The sequence below is a fragment of the Diorhabda carinulata genome, chromosome 9 (genome assembly GCF_026250575.1).
Source record: "Diorhabda carinulata isolate Delta chromosome 9, icDioCari1.1, whole genome shotgun sequence".
Classification (NCBI taxonomy): Eukaryota; Metazoa; Arthropoda; class Insecta; order Coleoptera; family Chrysomelidae; genus Diorhabda; species Diorhabda carinulata.
The window spans coordinates 4729230-4743552 of record NC_079468.1 but is presented as its reverse complement, the minus strand read 5'-3'; the positions used below and the strand labels follow the sequence as shown (position 1 = coordinate 4743552).

At 32.0% G+C, this 14323-nt stretch overlaps 1 protein-coding gene across 2 annotated transcripts; it reads left to right on the top strand.

Moving 5' to 3' along the window:
• Window positions 1-176: 176 nt before the first annotated feature.
• On the top strand, window positions 177-14269 carry LOC130898003 (tonsoku-like protein). Of its 2 annotated transcripts, none has more exons than XM_057807021.1 (14): window positions 177-265; window positions 357-614; window positions 673-832; window positions 933-1186; window positions 2065-2235; window positions 2844-3279; window positions 3333-3511; window positions 3568-3879; window positions 6182-6532; window positions 6588-6863; window positions 6919-7381; window positions 10171-10361; window positions 11206-11914; window positions 13905-14269. In XM_057807021.1, the coding sequence occupies exons 1-14, from the start codon at window positions 253-255 to the stop codon at window positions 14227-14229; spliced, it is 4098 nt and encodes a 1365-aa protein (XP_057663004.1). In that variant the 5' UTR covers window positions 177-252; the 3' UTR covers window positions 14230-14269. The 2 variants fall into 2 exon arrangements, with proteins under 2 accessions (XP_057663004.1, XP_057663005.1); XM_057807022.1 differs by lacking the exon at window positions 13905-14269 and adding an exon at window positions 12914-13046.
• The last annotated feature ends 54 nt before the right edge of the window (window positions 14270-14323 follow it).

Genomic DNA, 14323 nt, shown 5'->3' with positions numbered 1-14323 from the left:
ATCCATTTAATCCAGCCTTTACATACTGCATACCAATTTTAGCGTTTTTTAAATAGTTGTTTTTCAAATAATTATAATTGCATGTCAAATTTCCAAAAACCATTAGTCTTATATTAATCAAGTATTTTTGGGTAATCGAGATTAACAGTGTTTGTATGTAACAAGAGTAAAAAGTTAATTTTGAAGCGAAAAGAAGAACTAGTTAACCCAAAGATGTAATTAAATTACCGCCAAATACAATTTATTTTTATAATGGATGAAATAAGTAGGTTTTATGAACAATTATACATTTGTTATATGAATAAATGACTTAATAATATTATTACTCAGTATTCTTTATATTGTTTTATTTCCAGGGCTGCAAAAAAGAAAAATTAAAGCTCAAAATGAAGGCAACAATCGACTTTTGGTTGCTATTTACGCCGAACTTTCCGAATTATACATGAAAAGCGGGCAGTTTGAAAGAGCCGTCGAGGAATTCAAAGCTCTTGCTGAAATATATAAATTAGAACATAATCAAATTGAATATGCCAAAGCAAATCGAGGAATTGGGGAAGCTTATTTGGGACTTAACAATTATACAAAAGCACTGGAACATCAAAAGATTTATCTTAGTCAGTAAATTTAGAATATTTTTTATATGGCTACTATAAAAGCTTATAATTTTTATAGATATTGCAATCATGGAAAAAAATAATCCCGAAATTCAAAGAGCTTATGCTACTATTGGTCATATTTATTTAACAATACACTTAGAAACGCCGACTGATTCAAAAGAAAATTTAAATGCAGCTTTCAAATATTTTATGAAAAGTATGAGGGTATGTGAAAGGTAAGAATCCTTATCACTTTTTGAATATAATAATTTCAGTTGTTTGAAGTTGCTATTTAATTGAATATGTTAGAGAAGAAGATAGAATTTATATTTTTAGTTTAACTGGTATAAGTAAAGTTGAAAAAGCAGATATGCAAGCAAGGTTATTTTCAAATCTTGGATTAGTTAAAGATAGTCAGGGTGATTTTAATAAAGCCATAGAATTATTTACCACTTCAATAAACGTCTGCAAGAACAATGATATTTACGAACAAATGAGTCGGGGTTATATGTCTTTAGCGGCTTTATATGAAAAACAAAATGACAGTGGCAAATCGATGCATCACTATAATTTAGCAATAGAAGCTGCAAGTAAGTACTAATCAAAATTGAATATTTCTTTTTTCAATTTTCTTAGATCTTTTGTCCCATAAAATGAAATGTATATCAATGAAGGATGACGAAAACTCTTTTCTTAAAATGGTTTCATAAAACATTTGTTCCATCAGTAAAAAAGTTTTTGAAAATGTAGGAATTGCCTAAAAAAGCCCTTGGATTTCTTGACAATTGTCCTGGGTACCCCGATGAGGATGAATTAAAATATAAGGATGGTAAAATCATTGTTACAGTGTTTTTTAAAAAAAAATGAAAGTGTTACAGCTTTGAAGGAAACCAATCTGTAATATGTTCTTTTTAATCTTGCAAGAGCATGGGAAAAGCTTTCAACAAACACATTTGTTCGTTGACGAAGTTGTAGCATTCTCTGGCTTCATTACTGGAAAAAATCAGAACCTAAAACTGTCACAGATGTTGGGGTAAATGACTTAAGAGTAGCAATTGTCGAACAACTAGTAGATAGTCCTGGTCATCTGACATCTGCTGATGTTAACACCTGGTCAGAAGGAGCAGAAGATGAGCAGTGTCAAATCATGACAGACGATGAGATCGTGGAAGAAACTTTTGGAAAATATTTCAAAACTCTCTAAGAAAAAAAAACTTCGCTGTTATTTAAGTATATGTTCATTTTCATTTGTTATTTCATATAAGATCAACAACAATGTTTATAATCAAATTTTATAATTCACACTTTCCACACTTATTGAATACTATAATTTTTCAATGACCTCCCCTATAGACAAGATAAGGTATATATTTTCTATCTCACTTTTTTTTAAATTATTAATGTTTTATCAGAAAATTTGATATTTATTCGGTATTTAGTAAATAAAATATTTTCCCATAAATTTTAGAGAAAACAAAAGGTAATGTAGATTTAATGAGTGGTGTGCTCTTCGCAAAATCCGAAGCACTGATTAAACTAGGCGACTTTTATGGGGCAAAGAAAAGTTTATACAAAGCGTACAAGCTGAATACTCCTAACATTCAAGAGAGAAAACTCATTGAAAAATATTTAAGAGCAGGTGAATACTACTTTTATTTGGAATAGTTTACTCAAATTATTTTTGACATGAAAATATTTAAAATAAAAAATAGAATTTTTAAAAGGGTAGGTTAGGATATTTAAAATGAACATATTGTTTATTACCACTACAATAACATTCAAACTTACACTATCTGGATCTAGAGCAATCAGTGACATAGGGAAGGATCTTTAACGGATCAGATAGTGACCTTCAGAAGGACCTTTAACAGATTGGACAGTGATCTAGTGATGGATATTTAAAGGATTGAAAGTGTAATTTTTAGTGACCTAGAAATAGGCCTTTAAAGGATCATATACTGTAATTTTGATTGACTTAAGGAAGGACCTTTAAAGAATCAGACAGTGTTATAAGTATCAACTAGTGATGGACCTTTGAAGGATCAGAAAGTGTAATTTTGTTTGGCCTAGGGATGGGCTTTTAAAGGATCAGACAGAGTAATTTTAAACGCTCTAGTGATAAACCTTTAAAAGGATCAGAAAGTGTAATTTTGAGTGACCTACAGATGGACTTTTAAAAGATCAGACAATATTTTTGAGTGTTTCTGTAGTGATAATAAACAGTGTGTTCGATATATAAATTTTCAGTGGCAACAATGTGTAAAACGGAAGATAAACTGGCGGTGGAAAGTAATGATAATAGAGAATTGAAAAAACTTTATGAAAAAATGGGCGACTGTGCGTGCGACGTTAAAAATTATTCAAAAGCTTTAGAGTATTATAAATTGATGTTGATTTATGCCGAGAAATCTGGAATCAGCGGTAGGGAGCTGGCTACGTGTTATAATACTTTAGCACAAACATATGAAGATAATAAGATGTATGAAGAAGCCGTTCAACATTTTGAGAAAGAATACAATCTTCGGGATAATATAAAAGACTGTCTTGATGCTTTGAGTAAGATAGCCGATAATAAGGAATCTGCTAATCGATCTGCGAATGAAGTGCTATTAGTTTACAATAGGGCTATAGAACACTGTCAAGAAAATTGCAACTTGAAAGAAGAAAGACGGATGATCACGAGGTATATTTTCAATAAAATCCATTGTAAATTTATCTAATAATATTGTTTATTAGATGTATCCAGTATTTACAGCGTATTCATAATGAAACGGAAGCTTGCAAATACAAACAGAAATTGAAGGGTTTAAAAATTCCTGATAACGAAAGTGATTCATCATCGTCTGATAATGAAAGCGATATTTCAATTTCAAATACTTCTAAAGAAAATTATGTAGAACTTGATGATATTACAGGTAAATGTATATATCAATTTTTATTATAAATAATTCCCTAATCATTTTTTTTCTAGATTCAGATAAATCTGATTCGGATCTACAAACGACAATCAATCCAACTAACATACATATTGGTAAAAGGAGATCTAAAAACTTTGCGGTAAAAAAGAACGCGAAAGGAGAATCGCAATTACACGTTGCTTGTATTAATGGAAAAATTCCAGTAGTCAAGCATCTTCTGGAACAAGGTCATCCTGTGAATATACGTGACAATACCGGCTGGTTACCGATACACGAAGCTTGCAATCATGGTTATTATGAAATAGTTGAGCTGCTATTAGATAAGGGGGCCGCGATAAATGATAGAGGGGGCGTCAAATGTGAAGGTATCTACTATTTTCGTTAGTAAAAATAATGAGGATTATTGTCCTTCCTAATATGTAAATTGTGTGTCATTGAAACCGTGATGACAGCCTACAAGTTGAACATCCACAAAGAACTGCAGGTTGGGTCAACTGGCTATGCAAAAATTTGGACGCAGGCCACAGGTGAATGCCCAATTATTTCGATTGGTAGAGACCAAATGACGCCTGCGACCGTTGATAATAAGGGTTTGGAGGCACACATCACTGAACGGGAGCAGTGGAATGGTGACTCCAAGCTCGCTATATTGAATAATAAGGCCTGGTACACCGACGGCTCCAGAAGGAATGACTTGACTGGAGCAGTTTTTTAAAATGCCAACGTTTCGATACATTATTTGATATTTATCAAGGCTCTGTGCCATATGTGTTGTCGATAGATTTGGAAAACCCAGGTGAAGATGTCTTTCTTGATATTATTGTCTTTCTTAGTATGTAATTTCGAATGGCGCTGTGCGTTGAGGATGCAAAATAAAAACTGTCTAAGATTTTTTTAAAATGGCAACTTTTCGATCTTTTATTTGATCTTTATCGAGGCTAAAAATATATGGTACATTATTACTCGAACTTGTTTATCCTCATCAACGTTTGTGTTATAATGTACCATATATTTTTAACCTTTGGAGGAGGGTTTGGAGGCACACATCACTGAGCGGGAGCATTGGAATGGTGACTCCAAGCCCGCTATATTGAATAATGAGGCCACCTTGTACACCGAAGGCTCCAGGAGGAAAGGCTTGGCTGGAGCAGGCCTCTGCGGATGACACCCCTTCTTCAAAGCCGAGGTATTCGCTGTGTTGGAATACTGACACGCGATACTCAATCGACGCCACAGGAACACAGTAATCTCAATCTGCTTAGACAGTAGAGCGGTCATACAAGCCTTGACCAATGAAAATATGTACCTTAGACTAGTGCTGGGGTACAAGAGAGTCCTACAGAATCTGGTGAGTGATGGCTGTAAGATCCAGCTCGTTGAGACAAGCGAAGGCACATTTATATGGACCTCGTGCGTCTCACACCAAACAACTGCTTCTTGTGAATAGGCGCGAAGTTCGACTAGTAACCGGAGTTGTAACCGGACCCAGCCATCTAAGACACCATGGGCATCACGGACGATCCGTAGGTGGCGTTGGTGCATGGAGGATGACGAAACCTCAGACCACGTCATCTGTTAGTGCTCTGCACTCATACGAGCGCGGTTTAAACACTTGAGCAAGACTAACGGCTTGTCTAATGACATCAAAGGGTCAAAAACAAAGCGCCTGATCGGCTTCTCAAAGGACATCGGCCTTTGGTAACGTTAAATGTGGCATGAAGAGCCTATCTGCTCAACGGCCCTTTAACCGCCCACAATTAGCTATAAAGGTCTCTCTTGTGGAGCCGTTTAAGGATACATATTCCTGTATCATCCTCTTGAGCAGTAACTTTGCCTTTCTTTAGTTTTTTCTTTATCACTTCGTTAGGGTTTCCTTTGCGATTGCTGCGTATAGTTCCGAGGCAGTGAGTTTGATTGTCCAAAAGTATATGAGCATATTAGCGAGCTCTACCAATTATCAATAATTGATTTTTGTATTAGTTTTATATATAGAGTTTTTTGTAATTTGTGTATTCTGCTTTATATGGTATCAATGAAAACTGTTGTTGCTTCTTGCGTGCTTAATTCTCGGAGACTGTCCCATTCTATATTTTTCAGTTCCTCTTGAAATTTCTTGAAGTCTACATAAATTTTAAAAGTCTGGTGCTTTTTATTATTGAGACATAGTTATGTTCACTAAGGATGTTAATATAGTTATTGACATATCTTCTCCATTTTGTAATATGTTGATATTTATATCCCCATCTTGACCAAGAGGGAAATTCTGTTAAAAACTTTTTGGAGCTTAACCTGTTAAGACGCTGTTGATGCTTGAATGACATTATAGACGGCATCTCTTTCGGATCAAAATGTAAAATGTAGGCATCGTAAACTCTTCTTCTTCTGTAGCCAGCCTAAGTCAAATTTGCTAATTTATATTTCGCAATGTTTTAAAATCTGAAGTCAAAATTATCGTTACGTTAAATGTCTGTTAATACATTTTTTAATATTCTTTCCAAATGGTGTTTTGCTTGATAGCTACTCTATTATCTATAATACCAGAACCCCTCCCAAAAGTAGGATCTGTATCATTTCTTGGTGTGACTGTAGACAAAACAGATTTTAATTTTTTAACTACAGCATTTTTTTTTAATTATGAGAATAACTAATTTTTTTTATTATATAAAGGTATTACTCCAATTTTTGATGCTGCAAATAACGGTCACCTAAAAATTGTCGAATTGCTTTTGGACCGTGGTGCATCTGTTACCATCAAAGCTGATAACGGTGATACTACTTTGAATGTATTGAAACTCTATCACCAAAAATATCCCTTTACCGACGATGATTATGATCTTTACCAAAAGTTGGTGAAACGAATTTCAGAAGCTTTAAGAAAAGTAGGTCATAATGTTGAAGACAAGATTATTGTACATAAAACTATCGAAGATTCAGAAGAATATAATTTACCAGATGATATACTCTCAGATAAATCTGATGAAGAAAATGATTCCGATCATGATTCAAACAGTAGTTCAGGTAACATATAGTATAGTTCCAAGAAGCTTTTTATTTTTGTTTTTTTTTTGTATAGGTGATCGTTTCCAAAGAGAATCATCTCCGAATCTGTTGAATGAATATCAACAAGTTATAAAAAGTCTAGGTACAAAATCTACTAGCAAGAAATCCGTAGAAATAAAATCTAGTATGGAAAAAAAATCCGCTCTGATACGCGAACGTGATTTATTATACGACGATTGGTTGGAAGATGATTTACAACCTTCTAAGGCTATAAAAAAGAGAAAAACGACTTCAACAGAATCTATAATTACCTCTTCGGCTAAAAGGAATAATTATAGCCACGTATCACGTGAGTTTACTTAGTAAAAATGTCTTTCCATTTAAACGATATATGAATGTTTTAGCTGTGAAAAGATCGAGTGATGAAATTCGATCAAAGCCTACGAAAAGTCCAACAGCACCTAGTCCATCTAAAAGAAGATTTACAATTGATAATACACAGATGAGTGTAAAGAGAAAAGTCCAAGTTTCATTACTCGATACAGGAGTCAATAAGACTTCAATCGGTTCTAGAAATAAACCGAACACCACATTCCAAAGACACAGCAGCTTGGAACAATCTTCGAAACAGTCGAAAATAACCGCTTTCGGAAACAGTAAAAGTTTTGCTGAGATTGAATCTACTGTTAACGTCTCACCGAACGTTCAGAGTCTTTCAAACGTACCTGTTATTTCTACTGGGGATTTAATGGTATATGTCGATGTGAAAATAGAAGGAAAAGTTTTTAGGGTTCCCGTTTTACTCGGTCAGATTCAAGACAATACCATTGGCTGGTTAGCTGATCAGGCAGCTCAGAAATATGCAAGGTAAGATAATTTTACATTTAATTCGTTTATAGATTAATTAATTTAAATTTTACTGATACCTTGATGTGGATAATAAAGTTTTTGATATAATTAATAGTGAGTAAAATGTTATCTTTTGGTTCACTTCGGTCTCTTTTAATTACTATTTGGCGTTGGCGTCATGTACAATTTCTGTTACCCTCCAAGAAGTTGGAGGCGTTCGGGAAAAAGATTGTTTTCAAAATTGTCGTGAAAAATAATTTCACATTCGAGCTATCGCGATTATAATCGTTGTTTGGAGTTGTTTCTAGTTTGTTCTTAATTTTTTCATCATATTACTATCCAAAATAAATTGTTTTTTAGAAATTTATTATATCATCCAAGGACCCCTCAATTTTGAGAAATTGCTATTATATTAGTTGTTCTATGGCGATTGTTCAGGGTTGTTCTATATTTTTCTAAAGAATAGCATTTCATGAAAAAGATCTTATTCCACAAATTTTGCGAAAAATGATTTTATTTTCGAGTTATCGCTATTATAATAGTTGTTCTGAGTCGTTTTAAGTTTGTTCTCAATTGTTCTAGAATATTGCTTTCCAAAATAAATTATTTTTTTAGAAATTTCAAGAAAATAGTTCATATTATTTGAGTGATACTTCAATTCCGTTAAATCGCTATCATATGAGTTGTTCTGGTTGTTCCAGCTTTTGACTAGATATTGAAAGCTGGTGTAGGTTTGTTCTATATTGTTCCAAAATAGAATGATAAAGAAACTTCTAGATAGAATTGAAGGAAATCTTATTTTGAACGTGTATCGCGATTTTGGCGGTTGTTCTACTATTGTACTATATTGTTTCAAAGAATGGCGTTCGAAGAGAAAAAATTTTCTTCGAAATTTTCGCGGAAAATACTTTTACTTTCGAGTTATCGCGATTTTAATTGTTGTTTCTTGTTTGTTCTCAATTTTTTCAGAAATTAGTACTATCCAAAATAAATTATTTCGTAGACATTTCAAGAAAATTGATTTTATTATCCAATGGACCCCTCAATTTTGAGAAATCGCTATTATTAGTTTATTAATTATAAATTAATTAGTTGTTCTAGATTTTTTCCAGATTTTGAAAGTTGTTCTACTTTGTTCCAAAATAAAAATTGAAGAAAAACCGTATTTTTGAGCTGACACCAAGTTTCAAGTTTGTTCTCAATTGTTCTAGAATATTGCTTTCCAAAAAAAATATTTTTTCAGAAATTTCAAGAAAATTGTTTATATTATTTGACTGATACTTCAATTTCGATAAATCGCTATAAGTTGTTCTGATTAATCTAACTTGTTACTATATATCGAAAGTTCTTCTAGGTTTGTTCTTATTTATTCCAAAACAGGCTGATAGTGGACTTCTAGAGATAATTGAGAAAAAACCTATTTTTGAGCAGTCACCGTACTTTTAAATTGTTCTGAGTTGTTATTGGATTGTACTATATTGTTCCAAAGTATGGCGTTCGAGAAAAAAAGTTTTTTTTTCAAAATTATTTCACTTTCGAGCTATCGCGATTTGATTTGATTTCAAATTTGTTCTTTATTGTTCCAGAATGTTGTTTTTCAAAAAAGATTATGTTTTCAGAAATTTCAAGATATCCCGATTATTCTAGCTTTTTACTAGATAATGAAAATTGTTCTAGGATTGTTGTACTTTGTTCAACACCAACATAAGGTTAAGAATGAAACTTACATATAAGAAACATTCTGGAAAAATCAAGAACAAACTGGAAACAACTCGGAACAACGATTGTAATCTCGATAGCTCGAATGTGCGCTGCTAGATCAAAAATTATTCTTCACGGTACTTGTAAAAACATATATTTTTTTGAACGCTATATTTAGGAACAACATAGAACAACCTCCAGAGTCACAATACCTTCAAAATGTAGTGCCAGCTGAAAAAACTATTTTTTTCAATTTCCTCTTGGATTTTTTCATAATCCCTATGCAGTTTTGGAACAAACTTCAAAATGCGGTGCCAACTTCTTGGGGGTATTTGATGCAATTGATTTCACAATTTCACTTACATAAATGGGTATTAGTTTGTAATACTGACAATTTATTTTTATTTGAAGTCTTCTTTGTGTTAATGAATAGATGAGTACAGTTTTTAGTAAATTCTTCATCTTCATTGCCTTTTCATAATAACTCCTTATTGTTTTACTTTACTACCTACTACCCCAAAATATTATTAATGTGTCACTTATATGTTCAATTATATTTATTAATTTTTTATCAACATTTTATATTTATTTTCATTACATTCCTTTCTAGAGTTCTATTCCAATTCTCTATATATTATCTCTAGTCTTTTTTTGTAATTCCCCATTATTACAAAATCTTTAACAAGATTTTGTTACTATTTGTAGTGTTTTCTGTTTCCTTTATCTCTTGATTACCTTCCTGAATGTGTTTTAAAAGATAGGCTCCTTATTTTTATGAATCTTTGGTTTTGAGCACTTCTGATATCACTTTATTTTTGTTTATATTATTTTCTAGATTATATATTTTATTTTCATAAATTGAATGTTTGTCATTGATTCATCTTTCCTCCAATATATTCTAAATTTTTTTCAGTTATCCTATTGTTCTTAAAAATGATTTAATCACTACATTTATTTGGTAATATTTCAAAATAGGTACCGAGTAATAAATCACCAAAACTATAAACAAAAGGAAAATATAGGGGAGTGCAGAAGAAAAATTACCAAATAAAATCATAAACGCGATCAGCTTACTTCTGCCTTTCAATGACGTTCAATTTTTGTAGAAAGGAATGCTCAAAACCTTGTTTGGAATTAGAAACAGCAAGTGGAGCTTTGCTGTGTGATGAGGATCCTCTGAGTTTGCTGTTTCCATTAGGTACAACGCAAGCAGAACCGGTGGTTGGCAGGATCATAAAACTGTACGCAACTCCTTTGGTTGAAAGATATAAAGAAGTTTGTTCGCATATGAGAGAAGGTAAAAAAATATAGATTCTATGTTTATAAAGTGTGAAAAGAGTATTTAGTAATAAAAAAGAACTCCTAAGATATTGATTATAAAGTTTTCTCAAAAGAAATTAAATTAAAAAAATTTTCTATTTCTGATTTAACCATTTTATGTTTAATATATTGATTTTATATTTTAATAAAAAATGATAATGAATTTTGATACACCCATTATTTACTAATAGACAATTAAACATTTTTTGATTTAATTGAACGAAATATATTTTTTATATATTATTTTAACTGTCTCCTTTTTTTTATTTTTTATTATTTTTTTCCAATATTTAATGAAAGACATTTTGAATCATTGTTATTATAATCAATCGAGATAATCAGCTTGTTCTATTCCAATTGAATTGAAATTTTATATAAATGCCTCCAAAACTGAATCCGATGTCGATTGCGCAGTGACTACAACTCTTAAGTTCTTTCGACGTGTAGTGTTTACGCTGATGGATCTACATATTAGTTGGTTGTCAAATGTCAAATATTATGGTTGCGTTCAAAAATTTAATTTGTGACAAAACATCAAGAAAAAACAAAATTGTTGTTTTTATTCAATTTAATCACCTTTTAAACCTTCTCTGGACTCTGAACATAAATAATTCAAGACCAAAAGTAGCCAAATCGGTCCAGCCGTGCTCGAGTTTTAGCGAGATTTATGTCTTGTAATAGATATAGAGTCCTTTATTTAACTTATGAATTATATGATTCTTTTTGTGTGCCAATGATCAGTGCTGTCGAAGTACGTTAACCTGAAATAAAAAAATTATGTACGTTATAAGATTTATTTTCTTATCAAATTTATTTTTCAGATGTCAATGATAGCCTGGCTAAATTATTAGAAGAGGTTTCAGTGAAACTGAATATACAAAACCGAGGATTTTCTACAACTCTATCCCCCCTTTGTAAAGCCTTAAACCATCAAACGACTTTATTAGATTTAAATTTATCAGGAAATTTTCTCGACGTTAGTTGCATGGCCATTTTATGTGCAAGTCTTCCTTCTTTGGTAAACCTTACTTCGTTAAATCTTCGATGTACTGGTTTAACCAGTAATCACTTGAATGAAATCGTTAAAATGTTTTCGATGGCTTCGGGGAGGATTTTAGAAAAACTAAAGCACTTAGATCTTAGTAATAATTACTTGAGAAACAAAAGCTTCTATCATTTGAGTGAAATAACGAAACATTTAAAATTGGAACAATTAAATATTGGAAATGTGGAATTTACCAGCGGATTATTCAAAGAAATCGAAAATGCCAACTCAAATTTAAATCTGAGAGATATTCGTAATTTAAATATGTGTTATAATAAGTTGAGTTCGTCTGATATTGAAAAATTTCTTTCCTGGACTACATTTGGCAATATAGTCGAATTGAATTTATCTGGAAATTGTTTAAATAATATAAAAGTGGAACGATGGAATGATACATTTAATGAAAACAACCTTTTCATTTCATTGGAATGTTTAAATTTATCAAGAAGTAAATTGCAAGATAATGACTTATATGAACTACTTAGGTAAGGAATGATATTTTTTTAATTATTATGTTACAACTAAAGTAACTAATGATGTATAAACTTAGATTTAACAAAAATTTCCAATGCTTTATAGCTAAAACTTGAAATTACCTTACGCATCATCTTTTAACAGAACATCCACAAATCTGCCTACAAGTTTGTAAAAGGCCGATGAGATCAATAAGTACTTTCTGAGCGTTTTCAACAAGTCCCATGTACGTCAGGAGAACATAGCTTTCTACAAAAGCCATAAGCCAAAGTTAAGCTTTGTTATGGAGTCTCCTGAATCAATTCTTAACCATGTATTTATGATTAAATCAAACGCGGCTGGAAATTATGGTCTTACGTTGCAGATGCTCAAACGTTACTTGCCCACAGTGCTAAATCCCTTGACTCATATTATAAATTCTTATCTAGAGACTGGCTACTTTCCTAACGGCTGGAAAGAGGCGTTAGTCTGTCCGGTACCTAAAGTACATAATCCAACTGAATTGAAAGATTTGCGTCCTATAAGCTTGTTACCAGTACTTTCAAAAGTCCTTGGACGAGCAATGCAAACCCAGATGAACTCTTTTTTACAGGAAAATAATTTTCTTCCCATCCATCAGTCAGGGTTTCGTATGGGGCATAGCACAGCAACTGCAATGTTAAATATCACATAATAAGAGTATTGGATAAGGAGAAGGCTGTCATATCCGTCTCCTTGGATTACTCCAAGGCATTTGATGTATTGGATCATCATCTTCTTTGTGAAAAGCTGAAATATCTGGAATATGATGAAATATGTAAATTCTTCGAATCCTACTTAAAAGGAAGAAGTTCGCACGGATCAGAGTTCATAAGAGGCTGACGAAATATAATATGGTGTGCCGCAGGGTTCAATAATTAGCCCACTTTTGTTCCTCGTATATATCTTTGATATATATGACAATGTCTCACACTGTCATATTCAATCATATGCTGATAAAAATCAGGTTCTACATTACTTTGATCTTGCAGGTCCAAATGCATCAGCTACATACCTAAACAGAGAACTGTCAACTATTCTTGAATATTCCACTGAACAAAATCTAAATCCGAATGCAAATAAGACTGAAGTTTTGCTGTTTTGTTTTCAGAGACGAAAAGAAAATTTGCAAAAAAATTTAAAATTGGAATTGGGCAGTGAGACATTGGTGATAAAACAATTTGCTAAGAACTTAGAACTAATTCTAGATGTGGACTTGAGGTGTAAAGAACATTTAAAGCTATTTTTGCAGAAAAGCTATGCTAAGATGAAACTTGTATGTAAACAGGTCTATTCTCAATTTCAAGATGAGGAAAAATCTTTGTGAATCTTTAGAATTGTCTGTCTGGACCTACTGTAATGTTTACTAAAAACTATTTACCATCGACTTACGTCAATAAAATCTAAAGGCTTTAACTGTTTTATGCATAGAAATATACCTAATGAACACCATACGATGATATAATTATTTGCTCTTAAAATAATCAAGGATCTTACACAGAGACTTAGTTCTCAAATTATAAGGTTGAAATTTTATTGATATAAAATTAATTCAAATAATTGTGAACTAAGCTATAACATTTCAGTAGAGGCGGCAAAAGACGAATAGCCTACATACGGCGAATCTGTAAAACCGCCACTGATCAGATACTGAAGTTGATTATAGCATCGGAATTTGAAAGCGAGCTGTAAAGGATAGCAAAAACAGCTCCAATAGGGGGCTCAAGATTTCAGTACTAGGTAACCCCTGTTTACTATCTTAGTTATCTGGTAGTAATTGATATTGTGTTTATTTTTTACTTGAACTGTTCCAAAACCTGTACAAAGGGAGTCAGTTTCGCCATAAGTGTTTGAATTCGAAACAGTTTTGTATATTCTTCGCCCTTTTTAAATATTCCACTCATATTCATCATGTCTTCAATAGAACTGTAACTCAAAACAAGTTTATTATAGATCTTACTATTTATTAATATTAATTTGTAGGTTGTGTTCAGGAAAATCTTTAGTAAATATAAATCTTTCTTACAATACTGATCTTACTGGGATATCATTGAGACGGTTGATAGAAAATCCTACATTAGAAGAAATAAATCTTATCGGCTGTAATCGAATATTTGAATACTTTCCAGAGTCTTTGGATACAGAAGAAGCTATTGGGAAAAGAAACATTAAACTAACTGCCGATTTTGATAATGAGGAAAAACAAGTTGAAAAATTAATACAGTATTTTGAGAAAATTTATATCCAACCAATTGTCGAAAAAGGTAGAAATTTGTTGTCAATTTATTCAAAATCGAAGGAATTGTGATATTTTCAAGTTATTTTTAAAAATATATTTTCTTTACTTACACAGGTTTTTCAAACTCCTCATACCCTAATTCAAACAATAAATTTAAAATGCT

Excerpts from the sequence above, each read along its gene's own strand:
- LOC130898003 (XM_057807021.1), top strand. Across the intron at positions 6,864-6,918 it reads TAATTATAGCCACGTATCAC|CTGTGAAAAGATCGAGTGAT; the intron begins GTGAGTTTACTT and ends TGAATGTTTTAG. Across the intron at positions 10,362-11,205 it reads TTGTTCGCATATGAGAGAAG|ATGTCAATGATAGCCTGGCT; the intron begins GTAAAAAAATAT and ends TTTATTTTTCAG.